Raw genomic sequence first — 21946 nt, 5'->3', positions numbered from 1 at the left:
TGTTAAGCATAGATATGTAACTGGAGAATTCTAACGTAACTAAAAGATCTACTTACCATCAGTTCCTCAGGTGCTGGCCTTTCTTTTGGCTGTTTTCGCATGCTGTAAGAGAAAAAGTCATTTTATCTATATCACTTGTTAATTTGTGCTATAATCCACCACTGACTATTTCTCCTGGAATTAGAATGTTTTCAAAATTAATCATGTTCAATTCTTGGCCAAAGCATTAGCATATATCCCCTTTCTTTTATTTTGGCTTTCAATTGACCAGTTGTCTCTTTCTGAGGAAAGACCAAAGATTAATGAATCAAAAACACGAGAAATTTTTTTTGAGTCAACCCTCACAATACAGCTAAAGAATGAATTTAAATATATCCTATTTCTACTTTTGAAACAAAGGTGAAAAAAAAAGCAGCAGCAATGTTCTCTTCCTGAATCAGTTATTAATTCATTTCAAACAACTTCAGGGAATAATATACTTCTTTTTTGGTAACTGGGATAAGACAGTGCGAAAAGAAATATGACTATCAGGTCAAACAAGAAAACATCTCATTCCTTCATTAGTACACTGAAGGGACAAGTAATATACAAAAGAGGTCAGGAATGAAGATAATGCTACAAAATTACAAATGGGTTATTACATTATCTCGACTTTCACTTATTTTGCTACAATGAAAGGTGAGAATTCATTAAACAACTGTGGGAAAGTTAAGTTTGTTTAAGCTGCTTAAAAAGGACATTCATCATGCAAAACCTTTCTTGTGTTCCATGAAATAGGTATAATTAATAGCTGTAGCAGGTACTGAGCTATGTGATGCAATACCCACTCACGGGACCAAGGTGACTGTGGGGAAGCTGCCTACTTGATGGTGATTTATACTAACCTCAGAGTATCTGTGGGATGAAGTCATGAAAAGACATTGCTGCTTCTATGACTTGGAAAATCACACAGACGCTTTTTTCTTTATATAAGGCAACCTCAAACAAGCAGGAAGAAAACCCTTCATACAATCTCTGCATTTGCTGATGGTATTTTTTTTTTTTTTTAAGTAGAGATCTAATGATCACTTGGTAAACAAGAACTGTAGTTATGAAGCATTAATGACATTGAGGACATTTGCCTTCCCTATAAATAACCATATGCACCTCTCAAATACTGCATCTATTAACAAGTAATTCAAGCTGTCTCACCAGTGGAGTTGGTAACAGTCCTAATCTGACATTCCAAAGTAGCTGTATCTCTTGGGAAAACAAGGCTATTACCCACTATCATTTCTGTTTCAGCTTGACATCTGTGGAAATTTCAACACAGGTTATCCCTCCCTGTTTCGCCATAAAACTTTTATATAACAGCTGATTAATTTTTTGGACAGGAGGCAGGCAACGCCTTATCTGCTTTTCTCCCTGTCTGCTCAGAACCTACTCCAGCCCCATTTTGGCCTCTGACCACATAGTGGGCTAAGCACGGTGGTCAGGCATAAATCCAACACCTCGGATCGGGTGGTGCCCAAACTCAGCGCTCCAGGCAGCTTAGGAATTGCACAGTTTGTTTTTTCAATTTCTGCGTTTCAAAATGGGGCATTCTCATCATGTGCTTCTGAGTGTTTCTAGGAATTCCACATAAGGAAATTTAGAGAGACTAATACATATTTCTAGATAATACCTCTAATATTGAGGAGCTTAGGATTCCAGTGTGTAATTAAAATGTGTGCTTTTTCCCATCATGGCATGTTTTGAAAATAAAATGTTTGCCCAGTGAAAATAGTTTTTAAAAGCTATAGAATATTATATAAGTATTTTAAATAAATAGAAACAGTGTTAATAATATTTTAGAAGCCAGGGGAAAACAATTTCTTCCCCACATATTTTTCTATGGATATAAAGTGCTTGAGACATTTTTATTAAGAGGTAACATATTACACTTAGTCAAAAGGTGATAAAGCTTGACATTTATATTAAGGAATATTTCTTGGTTTCACTTTAGCATCATCATCAGATGGATCATGGGGTGGGGGTGCAGTGTAGTCATTTCAGTTTAGCAAGGGCTCTTGACCGCACCTTGTTGTGGCACCATGGGAACGAAGGGCTCATTTTCCACCAGTGGGTGTGACTCTGAAGGAGTGATGAAATGAGGACTTTTGATGAAGGAGGGAAAGGGAAGCTATGAAGGAGTTCCAATACGTCCAGAACAGTCTCTAGTTGGTGCTGTCTCCTGCTCTGGGGCAGTCATTTCTACATGCCCAATTTCCTTCTCCCTCTCACCATGCTATGGTGAGGAAGAGGGCAGAAGTAGGCCAATGGAGCAACTTGGCCTTCCAAGGCCACATGGGTGCTGCCAAATAGGGGAGAGGCGGATGATGTGAAAGGGATAATAAAAGAAAACCTTGTTCTACTGGGAGGAAAAAGGCAGAAGCCTGGAAAAGAACCCTTGGCAGGAAAACGCCTGTTTCCTCAGGTGTAAAATGACATGGAGGGCCCCTTTGATCTAAATCCTGTGATGGAGGATAATGTGAAAAAAAGAATGTATCTAAATGTATAACTGGGATACTTTGCTGTACAGCAGAAATTGACAGGTCATTGTAAATCAACTATAATAAAAAATTTAAAAAAAAAATCCTGTGGTTCCTTTCAGTTCTTACAGTGGTTAAAGTGGGCCTAATGGAACTGTGTTTTCATGGTCTTTTCAACATCAAAATTCACCGAAATGGGATTCCAGTATTGTGTCTAAAATATAACCATAGATAATAGTTATTTACTGAAAACCCAATGAATTAATAAACTATGCTGCTCCCACTAAGTGATGGACAGTTTTAGGGGTAACTTGAGGTTACATTAATAAAAATAAGCTTCCTATGTCTGTTCAATAGGGGCTATAAAATTGCGTATTTCTAAAAAAAAAAAAAACTGGATAGCAACAGTATCTGTGCTCAAAAAAGTTGGCTGATTCTCAGCAGTTTATTGAAACAGGGAAAAGCCTCTAAAGTACATTTATGACTCTTTGTGTAAATAACGTTTACATAATTTAAACAATATCTTCAGCTTTGCTGCCCCATCTGCCCAAGGCCCCGAAGTCCCTCCTGTCTCCAAAAGGAAGCAGGGAGAGCCATAAGGTCTCACGGAGCTTCGAGTTAATGGCATGTATCATTTACATTGAGGGCATGGCATGTTTGCAAACGGGCTCACCACTGAGTGATGAAATGTACAAATGGTTCGGAGAACTCTCCAACGGGAAGGACGGGCGAATCCTGGGATGGAGAAAAAACAAGTCACCAAAAGTCACAATTCCTTTCCTTCCTTTACTACCCCCCACCCTCCTCCATCCCAAAGGAACATACAAAGATGAATATGTAACAAGGATCCACCACCATGTGGAAAGGAAAATAAGGCCTCATCCAATTAAAAAAAAACTGTCTACACCCGCTTCCACATGTTTATGTACAAATGCCAAATTTAAAGCCACACACATTTTACAATGGTGAGAAACATGAGAGCAAAGAGGGAAGAGAGGTGAAAAAAGGACAATGATAGCCACAGGGTAGGAAAGAAGGTACGAAAGTGTAAATGAGAAATTAATGATTATTTAAGTAACACACAAATGGTCTTGTAATTAACAAAGAGCTGTGAAATTATTCTTGTGTTGACCTTTGTTTCTTTGACTGGATTTGCTATTTATTTACACTTTCTTTTTTATTTACATTTATTTGTATATTCAACTGCTCTTCACTGCTTGCCCCTAACTGAATCAAGTGGGTCAGAGGGTTTTGGTTTTGGTTTTTTTTGTCACTTAGAAAAAAAAAAAAATAGAAAAGCTTTTATAGGGGAAGCTGTTTCCTGAAAAGGAATTTCAGCCTGTTTGCCAGTCTAGGCAAACTCATCACATGAGAAAGCCAGTGAATTAAGGACACAATGAAAAGTTCCCACCTTGACCACCAACAGAATGGGTTTGGAGGTAGGAGTCACTCAAGAGAGCAGAAAACTACACAGCAACAAACGACAACCACCACGTAACACGGGGAGCAAACCCCATTACCATTTGCAAAGGAAGGCTTTAAGAATTTAGGAGTTTTCCCAAGAATGACAGAGAGCGCCACTGTGTTTATAGTGTAACGGCTCAGGATGTAATGAAATTACACTGCAGAGTACTTTAACAGTCATCTCATTAGACCTACAGTTGGAACAAGAGAGCCACATAAAGTAGGCAGCTGCAAATGACTCCATTCTCATCTATTCTCATTTGCTATTAAAAATACCTTTCGGCGGCTTTTTTCCTCCCTGACATCCCTACACAAAGTGCCCTGCAAAGTATGATACATGCACCTATTTAAATTAACAAAGGAATGACTTATTTTAATCTCACTGTGCTTTGGAGTGCTTTGGCCATTTGGATGAGCAATATATCATTACATACAACCTTCCAGCGCTGCAGGCAAGAAACTCAGAGCATGCAGCATTTGGTGGGAGCCAAACAATTTCTCTAGCACACAACTGTGTCAAATGCATGCATGTATTCATTATTGAGAATGAGAGGAAATAGCTTTGATGTAGTGGAAAAAAGAAGATGATAAAAGCACCTCTGCAATATGCGTGTCATTATCAATGGTGGCAGATAGATACAACTGCACAGCCTCCTATGTGATTAGTAAATATACATATAATTGCTGTGGCCAATTATCAGAAAAATGAGATCGGTAATTACAAGACAGAAAATTAACTAGAACTCTTATTAAGGCTTTGTTTCCAAGTCAAACAATTGGAAATCGCTGGTAAATACAATGAAATCAAAAGGAACCGAAGGGGGAGTGGTCAAAGCAGCCAAAAAAAAAAAAAATTTTTTTTTTTGAAGATGTTTAAAGAAAAGGAATGTAAACCAAATGTTTCTTACTTTTGGCATATCTGTCCTTTTGAATTTACTCTATTCATCCAGAGAAGGGGAAGGTTAGTAATCATAAACTTAAAATTCTCATCAGTAGTGAAAGGCTTCCAAGAGGAAAGGAAAACAAAGGAAAATGGGAGTGAAATAGAATCTTGCCAAGTTCAAAGGATTACATGCAGGCATTACATAGAGAGGACATGAAAAACAGGGGGCTGATGAAACAGTCTGCTCAAAAGAAACAAGGCACGCAATAATGTGACAAGTCCTCGATAAAGGTACTATAAAATGGTCACAGAAGTCCTATCAGTTTGAAGAGCAAAAATAAAACATGATATCAATTTCAGCCCGGTTTGTTTTAGGAAAGCCATATATTTCACCAAGCCTGCAAGAGTCTGCAAGTCCTAGTTCAAGAAATGACATCTTGCTGTCTCAAATACTGCTAATAAAAAGATAGTTCAAAGTCTGAGGTACAAAAATTATGGACTCTGATCAGGTAGTTCTCTAAGTCACTCCTTTCTGAAATTTTTTGGGAAGCTGTAGCACTGCAAGTGTCTGAATAGTAGTTGTTTTAAAATGAATGTTTAGGAAAATAAAAGCCTCCTGGAGGCTTATATACTGAATATTTACAAAGATGGTTAAAATTCTAGACTGGTTTTCTACAATGATTCTGGTGTAAAACATGACGTTAATGTGGGTCTCATTTCAAAGTATGATATGAAGAGTAAATTAATGAATTATAGACTAGGCAACTTGATGAAGATGTCACTTTAACATGGATGAGAAACAAAATGAGGAAACTGTGACATCTTTGCACGGGTAGTTAATTTTATTTAAGACCTGATATTGTAGCCCGTTAAGTTCCTCATAATATAAAACTAAGGAACACTGGGTGGTACCCATGAATAATTTATTTCACTTGTGAAAATGCCAACCCAAGTCGACTTTGCAAGAACCATAGAGAGTGAATTCTCATCTCCGTGGTGCCTGGAAAGAATCAGTCATCAAAGATGAAGGGGGAAATTCTAATCTCACATGCAGAATGAGAGATATTTCTTTTCATTTGAAAATCCATGTCTCTTGTGTATCTCAGAGGAGAATTTTCTGAGATTCAGGAAACTGACAAACACAGGGGCAGAGGGTAGTCCTTTGAGAGCCTTCAACTCCACAAAAGCATGAGGCTGTTAACATCCCAAAGAAGGCAAATGAAGAGGCCTAATGGTGTTCACCACACCAGAGGATTTTTAAGCACACTTTTCTCATTTTTAAGCAAGTAAAATTAGAAGGGAGTTTAGATCAGGATGTATGAAACCACCGAGAACGTGCCTAATTCGTTAACTAATTGCAATTGGTGCAAAGGCGGGAGGGAGGCTCACAGTAAAGCCCTTTCAGTGTCTCCGTGGCTCCCAGGCACGGAAAGCAGTCAATCACTGAGGGGTGAGAGCAAGACAGACCCAAGTCCAGGGAGGCGTTCAGAGGGTCTCATGAAGTCACCGCTGCTACTTTTCAAAAATGTCCTCTGTGGAACATGGATTTCAGGTAAGATGAAGAAAAGCATTTCAAAAATGTAAACATGAATTAGAGAAGCAGCTACACCAGTAACTCTCAGTACTGGCTGAAACAGACTCCAAATCGTTCACAGAAATCACTCCAAGATCGCAGGTGCCATATTTCACCTAGAGGGCTTTATGGGGGATGCTTCCCTGTTGAACTTCTAAGTATGGAGGTATGGACTGAAACAGTGGACACAACCTTAACCAAAAGCCTTGACCTGAGATTCTGGTTCCGAATCAGCTTTAGTCCTGCTACAGGGACCCAAGCTGGGAGCAGGCAACTGTTCTATAAAACAGCTACTGCAGACCATTTCAGTAAGCAATTCTGGTCACCATGGAGGGCGGTCTCCAAGTCTCAGAGGTTTCAGGAACTACCTGGTCAGCCTCTTCTGCTAAACATAAGCAGGCAGCACGCAAGAGAACAGCGAAGGACAACGGGAAGAAAGTTGAGTGATGCCTTTGCTTGGTGAATAATGAACAGTTCAGGAAGGTCAACCCATTACAACGGAAACTATTTAATTATTAATTATGCACAATCTATGAGCAAAAGGACAAGTTCAGAATGTTTAATGTATGCTAACTCCAACTGGACCCTCTCTGGGTATTTTGTTATTAGCACTTGTCAGCAAGGTACTCAAGCATAAAAAAAGGTAAGCAGCAGAAAATCTGAATGCGTGTGTACCAGCAATGAGGTGGGGGAGGGGAGGAGAGTGAAGGAGGTCCAACTCCAACCGCCGCTGCTGGTTCACTTGCAGAGTAAGTGTACCCATAACTATACTTTATGGCCTTGAGCGCAGGCTGGTACACTGGATATTCCAAGTACGGAAGACATAAATGAGAAAAATGCGTTTGAAATAACTTACTTAAAAGAGAGATCATTATTTTGAAGGCATAGTTTTTTTTTTAAACTATGATGTTTCTTGGCTTTAAAGATCTGTGTTATTAATGTTCATGCACACACACACTCACAGAGTGCATGTAAAATTGGCAGAATCTGAATAAATTCAGTGGAATATATCAGTGTCAATTTCCCAGTTCTAATATTATACTATCCTATGAACTGTTACCACCGGGGGCCACTGGATGAAGGGTACACAGGACCTCTCCATATTATTTCTTCCAACTGCATGTGTATCTAAAATGATGTCAGAATAGGGAGTTTAAAAGTATAAACGCAGGGAGCTATTTTTTAAAAATTCACGAGGTCCAGATTTTTAGTGGAGCTCTGCTTTGTATAATGGAGAAGCCTGGGCATAACTATTCAATGGGGAAAAAGTTGAGGAATCTTGGCTTTAAAAATATACTTAGAGGGTTTAATTTCTGCCTCTAATTCATAATTAAAGATGGCAATGGAAACTAACAATGATGTGGTGGTTAATTAATAGGTGTACTAACAGGGCATGGACACAAAATACTGTAAAAAATGATACAATCATTCAGTACCTATTGGTTCATTCATTAAACAATTTTACTGACCATCATGTCAAAGGCACTGGCATGGCATTGCAGGATGACTGATACTTAATCCATACACTGGAAGAATCTCTGTATTATTCAGGGGGATAAGACATGCACCCCTAAGAGTGATGGGGAAGAAACTATTTAGAGTCTGGAAGGCTGTGAGATATCTTTGCTCTCCTACTTCCTTCCTTCCTCATTTCCAGAGAGCACCTGAGGTGAAGGGGCCTTGAACATCTCAATCGGTGTCATGTTCCCTTCTCTTTGTGCAAAACACATTCCTTGATATCAAAATTTTATACCTATTGGCAGTAAAACATAAGGAAGGTAGAAAGACAACTTCGCAAAAATATCAAAGGCACACTGGTGAATCTGAGGTCAGCTGTGCTGTGGTTAGATTAAACTAGGTAAGTTAAATGAAATATGACAGACTTCTTAATAGTTTTAACAGCCTATTTCTAGACTTGATATCAGAAAATCACCTGTAGTCTGTCTAGTACTGAGAGTTATGCTCCAATATCTCATTTTTTTTTTTTTGCGGCAGGCTTGGCACATGGAAGTTCCCAAGCCAGGATCAAGTCTGAACTGCAGTGGAGACCTATGCCATAGCTGCGGCAACACTGGATCCTTAACCCACTACACCAGGCTGGGGATTGAACCTGTGCTTCAGCGGTGACCTGAGCTGCTGCAGTTGGATCTGTAACCCAATGCACCACAGTGGGAATGCCTAAAAATAATTTTTTTTTAATTTAAGCCTAATGATCCTTTGGCCTGGCCCAACAATTTCCGGTCCTACCCACTGGGGTTCATCCTAATTGCCACAGCTCTCCTAGACAGCTCCATGTCTATTCATAATGCTGGGATCAAAGGTTGTTTGTGGTTCCAGTGGCTTCCATCAGACAGGACAGCATTTTACTTTGTTAGATCCCAAATTGGTTTTTGATCCTCTACTGTTCACTGCCTTAAAATAGTATCTTTGTGAGACAACTGGCAGAATCCACAGGACAAGTCTTCTCTTCACTGCAGAAGAAATCTAGTTTGTTTTTGGGAAAAAAAGACACAAGAATTTAAAAAAAAAAATTGGACCCTCATCTTTAAAGATCTCCACTGAAGTTAATCTACAAAGCGAAAATCTACCTGTCCAAAGTGTAACCCAATGGTAGGTGCTGGGAAATTAGCTCAGTTTTAATATTTTGAAGGTCTTCAATATTCATATCTATAAGTTTCTGCTGTAACAGATTGTAGCCAGGAAAAAAAAGGCAGTCACATCCCATCAGAGAGAGAAAGATGGGAAATGGATAGACCAGTACCCAGTCAGAGGACTCAGCCCAGTTAAGATACAATCAATGCTTGCTCAAAATACTTAGTTTACTTAAAAATGTGGCCATGCTGTCGCTGTCAGGAAACAATCAGTATTTTGACATTAAGTGTATTTTTGATTTCACAATGCAGATGGAACTGACCTAATATGCAGGGTGTTATAACAGACAACACTGGGGTGAGAAAGCAGCTTTGAATTTAGGGAGGCTTGCGGATGGATGTCATCAGAAAAGGAACCTCTGACCCTCCTCAGCTGGAGACCAGAGAAGCTTTCTCTTACTCATCCCACTCCACAGCAAGCCTTGGGCAGAGAAAGTGAAAGATGATTCAATTTCCACACTGGGTCACCCTCATGCTCTGGGTTGCCAGACGTGACAAATTACCTGTGTGGGCATTCTGGTGTGAAGTTCTGTCTACTGGGTCCTGGCTGACAGTAGCAGCTCATTTAACTTGTCTCAGATGGGCCTGGAACCAGGGGCAAAAGGCCTGAATTTTGCCACCAAAATACTCATCTTACCTGTAAACCTTTAAACCATGGGACAACCAGCTATTAGCCAAGAGAACATCACAACTAGATGGCTTATAAAAAACACAAAAGTATAAATGAACAAGTCTAAAGGAATCTCCAAAATTTGAGATTATACAGATATTTTGCTATTTTCTTTTTCTCCTAAACGTCTTGGCAGTTCTTCAGTACTGACATAAAAGAGAAGAGAAACAGACTTGGTCATTTATGTCCAAACTAACCCTTCATTGTTTTTTGCCATTTAAGAGATTTACATTTACTTAGAGATTTTCTAAGCATATGGCAAAGATCTTGGTGTTTTACAAAATTCCTTGAAAATAGGTAGGTGGAAACTGGAAACTGAATTAATGTCTTAAACCATATTTGTAATTGCTTCCTTTCCGAAGCCAGTGAGCATCCTTTTTCTTTTTCTTTTAGGTCTCTTGTTGGTCATAAGCTATCATGCATAGTATTATTTAGACATGCCTATGTGAACAGAACACACAAGACACACACACACTAACATTCACCCACGCTTCCCTTTTCAATGGCTTAGGCTGAGCAGCAAAAGACATGCTTGTCTTAGACCAAGGGGATTTCATTTACAAAAGTAAAACCCGTTATTGTCCGAGTTTCTCTCTGTAACCTCCCAATGCATTTCTATTGCTTTTTCATAAAACACTGCTGCAAATAATCAAGCATGACCATTGACATCCACGAGATTGAGTTTTAGGAACCATTAAATGAGCTCACCCTCGTGGGAAGCCTCCTGCTCAGGCTGGTCTAAAGGTAATTATTCAGCAATTCCTACCTGTGGTTTTACCTTGTCCCTGTATAGTGTTTGAATTTCATACACTGGTAAGGTCAATTTTTTTTCTCCTCAGGAAAAGTCCAGCTACACATTTGATCCGGGACCTAAATCATAATGTTAATATACACACAGGTGTTCAAACCAGGTTCTATGTGTAGAAGTGCTGATTAAAAGCAATCTTAAAGGTAGATCGTAAACTATATTAAACAAAAACGCAAGAGGAAAATCCAGGAGTGAAAGATCACTCTTAACAGTTTTCTAATGAAAGGCGTTATTCCTCTTTTCACAGGTAAAGGGTTAACACTGAAACAGCTGAACTCCATCCACATATCGTTCAAGGGCAAGAACCTGGCAGGTCAGTGTCCTGAAAAATCAACAAGCCATAACACTATCCAGTCAGAACCGTGGAACCTGCTGAAATCCAAAGTCTACATTGCCACACTGTGTGTCCTCCTGAACAGGCACTCGACTGGTAGTTAAAATAATCACTGCCATTTGCCACCTGCGCTGCCAGCTATAGATACAGGGGAAAGAGAACTCCCAGTGGTTTCACGGTGTAGGAGTGTTAGTGGTATTTGCTTACACATTTTTACTTTTTCTTTTCTTTTTTTTTTTCTTTTTAGGGCAGCACCCACGGCATATGGAGATTCTCAGGCTAGAGGTCTAATCGGAGCTACAGCTGTCGGTCTATGTATGCCACAGCAACGGAGGATCCGAACTGCATCTGCAACCTACACCACAGCTCATGGCAACGCCAGATCCTTAACCCACTGAGCAAGGCCAGGGATTGAATCTGCAGCCTCATGGTTACTAGTCAGATTCGTTTCCGCTGTGCCACGACAGGAACTCCGGCTTACACATTTTCAGAAACAAATTCAGAGGTTATGCCAGTTACAACTTGGAAGCTGAGAATTATATGAAACTGTGCCATACCTGGTTCCATACAATAAACGCAGAGAGAAGGTAATTTAAAGCTGGCTAAAGGAGATACTGCATCAGCTTAAAATTAGTCAATATGAGAGGAACAAAGAGAGGAACAGGGAGGGAGGAAGGGAGAGGAAGTGAAAAACACAGAATTACATACTGTGAAATGAACAAGTTCAGTTAGAACATTCATCAGGATTTGGAAAATCATAATGCCATCTGCTACTCTGGACCTCAGAACATCAGGGATCTCGTGGGCCCAGACGCTTCCATTTCCAGGAGGAAGGAAGAAACTTATACTCCCTGGAATGCTGCCTCCATTCTGGAATGGAGGCAACACCCCAGCCGACCCGTTTGGAATCTCTTTTGAGAACATTTGCACTGCTCACAGACGTGTTTTCCCTGGTTTAGGGAAAATTAACGGTAGGCAAAATGATTACAGCAACTAGGCAGTGAGGCAGAGCAGTGCCCCAGCCCGAGCTGCTGAGCAACTGACCCTGGCATCCAACTTGGGCTCAGGGTGTGTAGGTCCCATCATGGTGGATTAAATGAGCATTGTCCTACGGCTGGATAAGACTTCACAATAGAGCAACACATGTTAAATGACAGCAGCCAAAACCGGCCCCACTAGGCAACTGCCCATTCACAGATCGCTATTCATGGGCCATCGACACCAAGAAATTAATTCATTAATAATACATCAGCTTCGTGGACAATTAAAAGAAAACAACACAAAGCTACTTGTTCAATGACAGTCTAAAGATGTAGAATTTTCCCTGGTTTAAAAGAACTCCAAATCTAATTGACATACTGAGAGCAAGATCATAGGGATGTTGACACTAATACTTTGATTAGTAAAAAAGAAATGGAGAAAGTCTGTCCACTGAATTCACTCAGTACCACCAGGAAATAATAAAAATATATTTTTTTCAGCAGTAGCTAAAAATCTGATTTTATATAACTGTATTTTAAAATATATTTTTCCCACTTTAAGTGACTTTATTCATTCTTCAGACTATCAGGAAAATTTCTGCTTTTAACTTGTTTCTTCTGCTACATTTTTAAAACTTCCTTCTTTCTCCTTCCTCCCAACAACTCATAAATATGAATTAAATATAATTATAAATGAACAGAACATTAACTTTTGGATTACTGCTGTGTTTTGGTAGAATGTTAATGTCATTTCTAAAGAAACACTTATTACCAATAGAAAAAGTAATTACTACAGGAATCACGGCCTTAATGCTAACCTATCTTCAATCTGCAGACCTATCAAACTGCATTAATTTAAATATACTGGACTTCTCAAAGGAGGTACTAGGTTTCTAAAGGTTGCCTTACATAAAAGAGGAATATCGGCTTTCAGGATCTCAATTATATACTCCCAACACTATGAGACAAAGGTCTAGTTAACAGTATCACTGGAGGACAAGACTATTGTGTATCCACTTGTATTAACTTACCAGGTTTCTAATGCCTCCCAGTTATTAACTCATATGAGTTACAAATAACACAAAATCCTACATCATCAACACCCATTTATGCAAGTGCTTGGGGTATTAGTCACTGAGGTCAGAAGCTCTAGACTTGCACAGGTCACCGGACAGCTCTGGCCATCAGCCACTGAGTCTCGTCTCACTTTAAACTACTGGCAGTTATGTGTGTGAAAGGAACAGGCCATCCTAGGATGCTGGGAACAGGAGAAATGGCGGGTGTTCCTTTTACTTTTTTTAACTTCCTAAGTCAGAATCACGGCAGAGTTCCTCAGGCAAAAAATGAATGGATATTATTCCCTCTGGAGTTGGTTAACACCACTTTTTGAATTTCAGGGAGATATTATTAGACAACCACTTTCACATCCCCACCCCCTCACCTCCCTCAGAGAGCACCTGCGATGTTCATAGCCCAGCAGCTTCTCAGCTAACCAGCCCTTAGTTCACCTGTTCAAGTATGAGTGATTCTGCATGAATTTTTTAAAGATAATAGTGGTTTCAGAGTCAATCTCTTCCCTGACAAATTACACAGAATATGCAGAACAAAAGTCAATTGATTCATTCTTTTTTCCTTTTCTTTTTTTTTTTTGTCTTTTTGCCATTTCTTGGGCCGCTCCCGCGGCATATGGAGGTTCCCAGGCTAAGGGTCGAATCGGAGCTGTAGCCACTGGCCTATGCCACAGCCACAGCAACTCAGGATCCGAGCTGCGTCTGCCTCCTACACCACAGCTCACGGCAACGCCAGATCCTCAACCCACCGAGCAAGGCCAGGGATCGAACCCGCAACCTCATGGTTCCTAGTCAGATTCGCTAACCACTGCGCCACCACGGGAACTCCTCTTTCTTTCTTTTTGGCTTTACCCATGACATTTGCAAGTTCCCAGGCCAGGGACTGAACCCATGCCATAGCAGCGACAATGTGGACCCTTAACCTAATGCACCACAAGGGAACTCCTCAATTCTTTTTTAAAGACATGGAGTCACTCTTAAAGACAGCAAAACCGAAGTGTATTGCAACATACTCCTGTCCTCAGGGCACGCTTGCAGAGCTTTCTAAATTGTCTTCTTTTACAATTTTAAACATAATCTCTCCCTCAGATGCCGAAATGTTCAGCTGTCATTTTTTGATTCCATCCAGGACAATTATAGTATAGTAAAAAGAGCCCTAGCCTTTGTCCCTCAGTTTTCTCATCTGTAAAATGGAGTGTTGTGGGAAACACTGCAGAACATTCTGTAAGCCATAAAGGTTAAGGCTAGACTTCTGAATTTTGATAAAAGACCACACCTATCAGCTAAGTATCTCCTCATCATATACTATTACTTTTTGTTCTTCTGAGATCTTGAAAAAAGAAGTAGTAAGTTCTTACAATTACGCATAGATTTCATTCAACAAATATTTGTGAGTGACTACTATACTTATTAGGTGAGTACTAGGAAGATAGAAATAAAAAGCCTGAGAACTTAGAGTCTAAGTCTAGTTGACAGACTTCTTATAACTGGGTCACAGGAATTGACATACTGGATTTTTTTTGTTTCTTTGTGTGTGTGTGTGTTTTCTTTTTAGGGCTGCATCCGCAGCACATGGAGGTTCCCAGACCAGGGGTTGAATTGGAGCTTCAGCTGCCGGCTTATACCACAGCCACAGCAACAGCAGATCTGAGCTGTGTTTGGAATCTACATAGCAGCTTATGGCAATGCCAGATCCTTAACCCATTGAGCGAGGCCAGGGACTGAATCTGTATCCTCATGCATACTTAGTTGGATTTTTTCCGCTATGCCACAATGAGAACTCCCAGGAACGTATATAGTTTTGAATGAGGTGCTTGATGCTGTCCTTTGAAGAAAATGCCAGTGAAGTGTGTGTGTGCCCCATCTCAGTGAGGGCTTAAAAGCTCAAGCCAGATGTTTCTTCTATGACCCCACCTATCCACCCTCCTCTACATCCAATTACTTACCAAATTCAGTTTATTCTATTTCCTAAATACCCTTCAAACATGCTAATTAAAAGCATAACTTCTGATCAGGACTATCAGCACAATAAGTTCCTGTCCTTCCCAAGCTACCTTCCGAAACCCTGTCAGAGTGATTTTTCTAAAACACGAATCAGGCTCTGTTGATCCTCTGCTTAAAATTCTTTCACCTCCCATCCCTCCATTCCTGCAAAGGCCTTCAGACACAATGTGCAAAGATCTTTCTAAAAGTGGCAGTTGCCTCATCTCTTTTAATACGTTGCCAAGCACTGTAGCGATGCTGAACTCCACAGGCGCCTCAAGCAACTCTGGGGCCAACTGCTTCTGGCCCTTTAGGTTTCCCTTCTCTGTACAGCCCCCTGTTAGATCATCACTTCTTTCATTATCAGCTCTCTTTTCTGTGTTTCCCCAGCACCTCGTCCACACTTCTAGTATATATAGAATTTATACAGCTGCAAAATGCCCTATCAAAAAAACCCATTTATGTGAATAGGTTAAAATCATAGTCACGTGCTCCACTGAGCGCTCATCAAGTCTTACACCACTTATACTACCCGCAGTTCAGTTTAAACTTATCTCCTCACTTAGGACTGTTTATTAGTCTGTCTCCCTGACTAGAGTAGAAACGCTTCAATGGTGGCAAACGCATCTTACTCATTGCCTATCCTCAGTACCGAGCTCTGGGATTAATACAGGTTTGCAGAATGATTTTTTTTTTGAGCTATAATCATTGATTTTCAAACTATAATCTATGGAACTCTAGGATTTTTATGCAGGTGCCATGGGTGGGATGGGGACAGGATAGAGATCTGAGCTTCCTATCCTCTGACCAAACCAGAAAGCCTTCAATGTCCAAAAATAAAAAAATTTTTAAACTTTTTTGTGTAAACACCATCAAGAAAGCGTTTTTTTTTTCCTAAAAAAAAACCAAAAAACAAAAAAACCCAGAAAATAACAAGTGTTGGCAAGAATGTGGAGAAATGTGAACCTTTATAAATTGTAGACGGGAATGTAACATGGTGCAATTGCTATGAAATATAGTTTAGAAGTTCACTAAAAAGTTCAACACAGAATTTTCATATGACCAAGCAATTCCATTTCCAGCTACTTCCAAGAGAATTGAAAACCTACATCCACATAAAAACTTGAACACGAATGTTCACAGCAACATTATTCATAATAGCCAAAAAGTGGGAACAGCCCAAATGTTTATCAGACGACGAACAGATAAACAAAAATGTGGTACATCCATACAATGGAATATTAATTGGCCATAAATACATATGAAGGATTGATAAATATTACAACATGGATGGACTTAGGAAACATTAATGCTATAAGAAAGAAATGGAACACAAAGAGCCAGATACTGCATGGTCCAATTTATATGAAATGTCCGCAACAGGGAAATCCATAGAGACAGAAAGCAGACTAGTTAGAGGTTTCCAGGGAATGGAGGGGAGAGAGGAATAAAAAATAACTGCTAATGGAGTTCCCTTCGTGGCTCAGTGGTTAACAAACTCAACTAGGAACCATGAGTATTCGGGTTCGATCCTTGGCCTTGCTCAGTGGGTTAAGGATCTGGCGTTACTGTGGTGTGAGTTGTGGTGCAGGTTGCAGATGCGGCTTGGACTCTGTGTTGCTGTGGCTGTGGTGTAGGCCGGCAGATGTACCTCCAATTCAACCCCTAGTCTGGGAACTTCCATATGCTTTGGGTGTGGCCCTAAAAAGCAAAAAGAAAGAAAGAAAGAAAGAAAGAAAAGAAAGAAAGAAAGAAAGAAAGAAAGAAAGAAAGAAAGAAAGAAAGAAAGAAAGAAAGAAAGAAAGAAAGAAGGGAAGGAAGGAAGGAAGGAAAGAAGAAAAAGAAAAGAAAAAAGAAAAGAACCGTTAATAAGTACTGGGTTTCTTTATGAAGTGATGGAAATGTTCTGGAACTGAGTTTATAAGAGCGTATTTTTAAAACTGAATTACAGCTGATTTACAATGTTGTGTTAGTTTCTGGTGTACAGCAAAGTGATTCAGATATATATACATACTTTAATTTTATTTTTTTCAGATTCTCTTCCATTATGGTTTATTACAAGATATTGAGTATAGTTCCCTTTGCTATACAGTAGGGAAGCTATACAGTAAGTAGATTGTTGTTTATCTATTTTATATATAGTAGTTTGTATCTGCTAATCCCAAACTTCTCATCTATCTTCCCCATAAAAGTGAATTTTATGTAAGTTATACTTCACCAAAAAATGTTAAAGGAGAAAATAGAAATAAGTTTCTGTACAATGATCTCTGAACTTATCAGTCCTTTTCAGATGGACAGGATGGTCCCCAGTAGAAAAAAAGACAAATTTAGATCACATTCCATTTTCTATAGGACTAGCCCTGCTAGAAAAATTCATATTTTAATTTACTTCAAGGAGCACTTACTGAGCCCCTGCTTGGGCCATGATGTCTACCAGGTGTAGGTAACCTGAATACTCTGAAACACATGTGTGAACTCAAAAATGGTTTGCCCTCTGTCTAACATTTACTTTTTTCCTTCCTTGACCTTGCAAATGTCTACTCATTCTTTAAGACCTAGCTTAAACCTCACCTCTCCTGGTCCACCCCCAGAACAAATCCTCTTCTGGCAGAACAAGCCCTTCTGTTTCTGGGTTGTATAGTATGCACTCTATAATGAAGCATAGTTATTCATTTCTGTATCCTTGTCTTTTCTAAGGCTGTGAACTCCCTGGGGAGCTGGCTCAAGAGGAAAGTCCCCACTTCAGCTTCTGTAATTCCCAACACCTCAATCCACTGGGGCCCCCAACAAGCTGACTCCAGCCAGGCTGGAATACGGTGGCTCAGATAGCACTGCTCTGTTCTCATCTGCCACATCACCAGCGTGGCCAGTCCTTTGTTGCTGGCTGAACTGGGAGCAGAGGCACTGGGGAGAACATTAGGTTGCTACATAGCATCCTGAGTCCCGGCACACCGTACTGGTCTGGGATCTGGGACTGTGCTTCTGCTTTTCTACCCTTACTCACAGACCTAATCTGTGGTTGGCCTGGGTGCCTTGCCTAGAAGCCTAGTTCTCCCTTGACTTGGAGGCTGTCCTGAGCACAGCCTGGTCAACGTGGGCTGGCATACAGTGAACACTTTTGGTGACTATCTGTTGAATGAATGAACACAAGCCCATTCATTTTACTTTATCGGCCTTTATCTCTCTTCTCAGATGAATGTATTTGACCTTACACATACCACTGGCTATCTGATTTCATTTGGCACCTTTTGATTTTGCAAGAGTCACTATTAGGACTGCAAAGACTGAAGACAAGATGGTCATATCACAGGGAAGCAAGTAATCATTGACAAGAATGAGGAGTGACCATAGAAAACAGAGGTGATCACAAGAGAGAACACAAGAAAAATACCAAGTAGAGAAGCACATCCATGTAGGACCCTTTAGTTTGAGAGCAAATGGCTCCATATACCTCAAAAGGCCCAATCATCACTGAATGCCAAGGCCAAAAACACAGGCAAAATGACTGGTAAAATTCAGTGAAAGAACAAGGCAAGACCCACATAATTCTACAGGCCTAAAAGGCATCAATACATCAAAGTTTAGTTTAGTACCATGTCTAAAACAGGGACCCGAGTCATCAAGAAAAGGTTAAATGGGAGTTCCTGTCGTGGCTCAGTGGAAATGAATCTGACTAGCATCCATGAGAATGAAGGTTCAATTCCTGGCCTCGCTCAGTGGGTTAAGGATCCGGCACTGCCGTGAGCTATGGTGTAGGTTGCAGACATGGCTTGAGTCTGGCATTGCTGTGGCTGTGGTGTAGGCCAGCAGCTACAGCTCCAATTTGACCTGTAGCCTGGAAACCTCCATATGCTGCGAGTGGGGCCCTAAAAAGCCAAAACAAACAAACAAACAAACAAAAAAACAAAATATAGTAAATGATATTCACTATATTTTGTCAACAGTCTGTCAAGAGTAAATACATTTTAGAAAAATTACTTTCTAAAAATGCAAATTTTCTCACTGATATCAGAGCTTAAAGTAGTATCACTTATCTAGACACTAAAAGCCCCCTTACTTTCCAAAGGTATCAGATGGCTAAGGTGACAATCAGGGCACACAGAGACACATGCCACTTACAATGAACTCTACAACTCAGGTATTCAGGGACTTGGAGAGGGCCTGATTATATAGGGGTTTTAAAGTGAGAAGTTCTTTGGAGAGAAGCAACTCTAAGGCAAAGACAGTGTCTCTAAGACAGCACTCATATCTTAAATTGGCCAGGTCCAAGCCAGGTAAACTGTACCCACCACAATGAAACTGGATTGCCCAGGTTTCTCTTTGGAGCTTGATTCTCCTGTTACCTTGGCTACCCTGCAAGCTCCTGTTCTGTGGTCCAGCTTTCATGCTCATGATTCTTACTCCTCTGTTTAACTTTTGGTGTCTTCTATTTGCATATGTGGTAGCTGACTCTGGCTTTGTCCTATGATTCCACCTTTTGACTCCCAACTCCTGACACTCACTTCTGGCCACTCTAGGGCTGGCTCCTATCCATCTGATCTTATTTTTACTACTTCTTCAATCTTTGGCAGCCCATGCTAGGAGGTCAAGGTGCAGCCACATAACAATAATGTATGGGCTTTACTTAGCTATTTTGTACATGACTCCAAATATAGCCATCTTGTTTGAATTAGATTCCCTTAGAAGTGGTACTTTTTTTTTCTTGGTCTTTCTGTCCTTTTTAGGGCCTTACTTGCAGCATATGAAGGTTGCCAGGCTAGGGGTCTAATCGGAGCTGTAGCCTCCAGCCTACACCAGAGCCACAGCAATGCCAGATTCAAGCCGCATCTGTGACCTACATCACAGCTAACGGCAACACCGAATCCTTAACCCACTGAGCGAGGCCAGGGGTCGAACCCACAACCTCGTGGTTCCTAGTTGGATTCGTTTCCGCTGCACCACGACAGGAACTCCAGAAGTGGTACTTTTTTGATCTGACTCTTCCCTAAGAGAAACAACACATACGGTCTTTGGATATCTATTTCATAATGGGCATATCCCATGCCCAAGGAGTAATACGGTTCAAACCCTGGCTGGTTATATTCACTCAGAAATAGAAGCCCTAAATGTCAGATATAAATGAGAGAGAGAGAGAACTACTTGTCCTCTGGGATCTAAATGGGCAGACTCTGCCCTAAAAAGCCCTTACAGAAGATTTTTCATACTTTAATATGCAAAGACTTACTTGGGAAGCTAGGAAAAAGTAGATTCCTGGGCTCTACTCCTAGAAAGTCTAATTTAGTGATCTGGGTCCAAGAATCTGTGTTTTAAACATGCGCCTTGGGTAATTCTGATGCAGTTAGTCCTTGGACTACCCTTTGAGAAACACTGTAATACAGCAATGAGAAATCTGACAAACATGGGACAATCAAAGCAATGAAAGAATCCCACCAATCCTCTCTCTCTTAGAAGCTATGATACACCTTGCCTAGGCAAGGTCATCTGATCAACTCTTTCCTAATTACCAAACACCAGATTGGTTCCAGGATCAACTTAAGTTTGTTTTAAAGAATTTCCTAAGTTTCCATCAAAAAGATATTTTAATGTTTTTAGAGTAAATGGCAATAGCTGTCTAAGTCACAGTTTTCTCTCGACTGAGGAAGAAGTGCTGTAACAAAAACATCTCATCTAAGTCACATGCTAGTGTCTGTCATCATGCAGACCTCTCTTCTTAGAATATCTCCCTATGATAATTTCAAAAGCCCCATGATTTTCTCCAAATCAAACAAGTAAAATATTTAAAATTTAATAGCAATCACTGCTACCCTAAAGAAGGAATGAAAATACCCACTTGACCCAAAAAACCTTCAAGTGAGCACTCCTGAAGTACCTATATTATTGGTGAAGATATCTGTATCTGAACATTGTGATGCCCAGGAACCTGACAGACCAAGAAGAGCAGAGCCCAGGAGACATGGTAGGTTGTGCATCTGACTGGGCAGGCCAAGTCTCCCTGGGTACTTCCCTAAGCAATCCTGAAGGGGGACCACAGGAAAATCAGTTTAATTGGGAGGATTCTGATGGGGATAGGATGGTTTTGGAATCCAAGATGACAGAAGATATTGATGAGCTATTAGATCCAGGAGGCCTGCCTGATATGTGAGATAATGGGGCCTCCATTTGTTTCAGGACGATGCCTTCATTTCTGCACTAACATGGTTTATGGCTTGCAAGGGATATATGGACTGACTGATGCAGCCATTAAGGATGTTGGAGCCTCATTCTTACTATTATTGCGATATGTGTATGCTTTGGTTTTTTCCTAGGAGGATCTTTATTTTTCTCCCAAATCTCATAACTGGTTATACAGATGTTTAATTGAGAGGAATAATTATGAATTACAATTTTTCTTTCAAACTTTCCTATCTGAATCATTTTCGCCTTCATTACAAGCATTTTAAATATTGTAAAATTAAAGTTTAAAAAATAAACATTGCTAGCAGGCAAGCCCAAGTCCTTGAAAAACTAAGTTTTTTTTTTTAATGTTTCTTAATCAGCCTTGTATCCTTTAAGACTACTAATTTACAGAAAAAGGGAATTTAAAGTCTGAATCAAAAGTAGAAAAAGTCTATTGAGAAAGAAATGCAGGTAGCTTAGCTCCATGGAGGCAAAGGGATAGTGAAACTTGATGGATAAGGATGATGAAAGGTAGGATGACTTAACGTGTGAGAATATTAGTTAAATGCATAAAAAATTAGGAGTATATTCTGGGGAAAATACCTAATTAGGAAATCAAAGTTGAACTGTTGACCTACAGCTTTTGAACACTTTTAGCACTCTGATATGCTTTGGGTAAATAAAGCAAGGAGGACAAATTTTATCCAGCTTATGTCTGCTGTTCAACTCTGACCCTTGCCTACTGAATGACTTTAAATATCTGCTATGGAAAAAAAAAAATGATACCATTTTAATTTCCGGCTCCATCCCCATCTGGCCAGAGAGAGGATAAATTAATAGTATCATGTTTTGTCTTTAGGGCTT

The 21946-nt window shown here is 40.0% G+C and overlaps 1 protein-coding gene across 11 annotated transcripts in view; it reads right to left on the bottom strand.

Moving 5' to 3' along the window:
• Positions 1-21946, bottom strand: part of MAP2K5 (mitogen-activated protein kinase kinase 5) — a 275190-nt gene that overhangs the window by 40287 nt on the left and 212957 nt on the right. For all 11 annotated transcript variants that reach the window (XM_021100479.1, XM_021100474.1, XM_021100477.1 and 8 more), the window contains 2 exons: positions 3184-3245; positions 57-102 (listed from right to left, as the gene is read on the bottom strand). In XM_021100479.1, the coding sequence (XP_020956138.1) occupies positions 57-102; positions 3184-3245 (108 nt within the window). The remainder of the gene's footprint in view (positions 1-56; positions 103-3183; positions 3246-21946) is intronic.

Source organism: Sus scrofa, chromosome 1, assembly GCF_000003025.6.
Source record: "Sus scrofa isolate TJ Tabasco breed Duroc chromosome 1, Sscrofa11.1, whole genome shotgun sequence".
Lineage (NCBI taxonomy): Eukaryota > Metazoa > Chordata > Mammalia > Artiodactyla > Suidae > Sus > Sus scrofa.
Note: the sequence above shows the minus strand (reverse complement) of the source record. Positions and strands in the feature narration are given on the sequence as shown.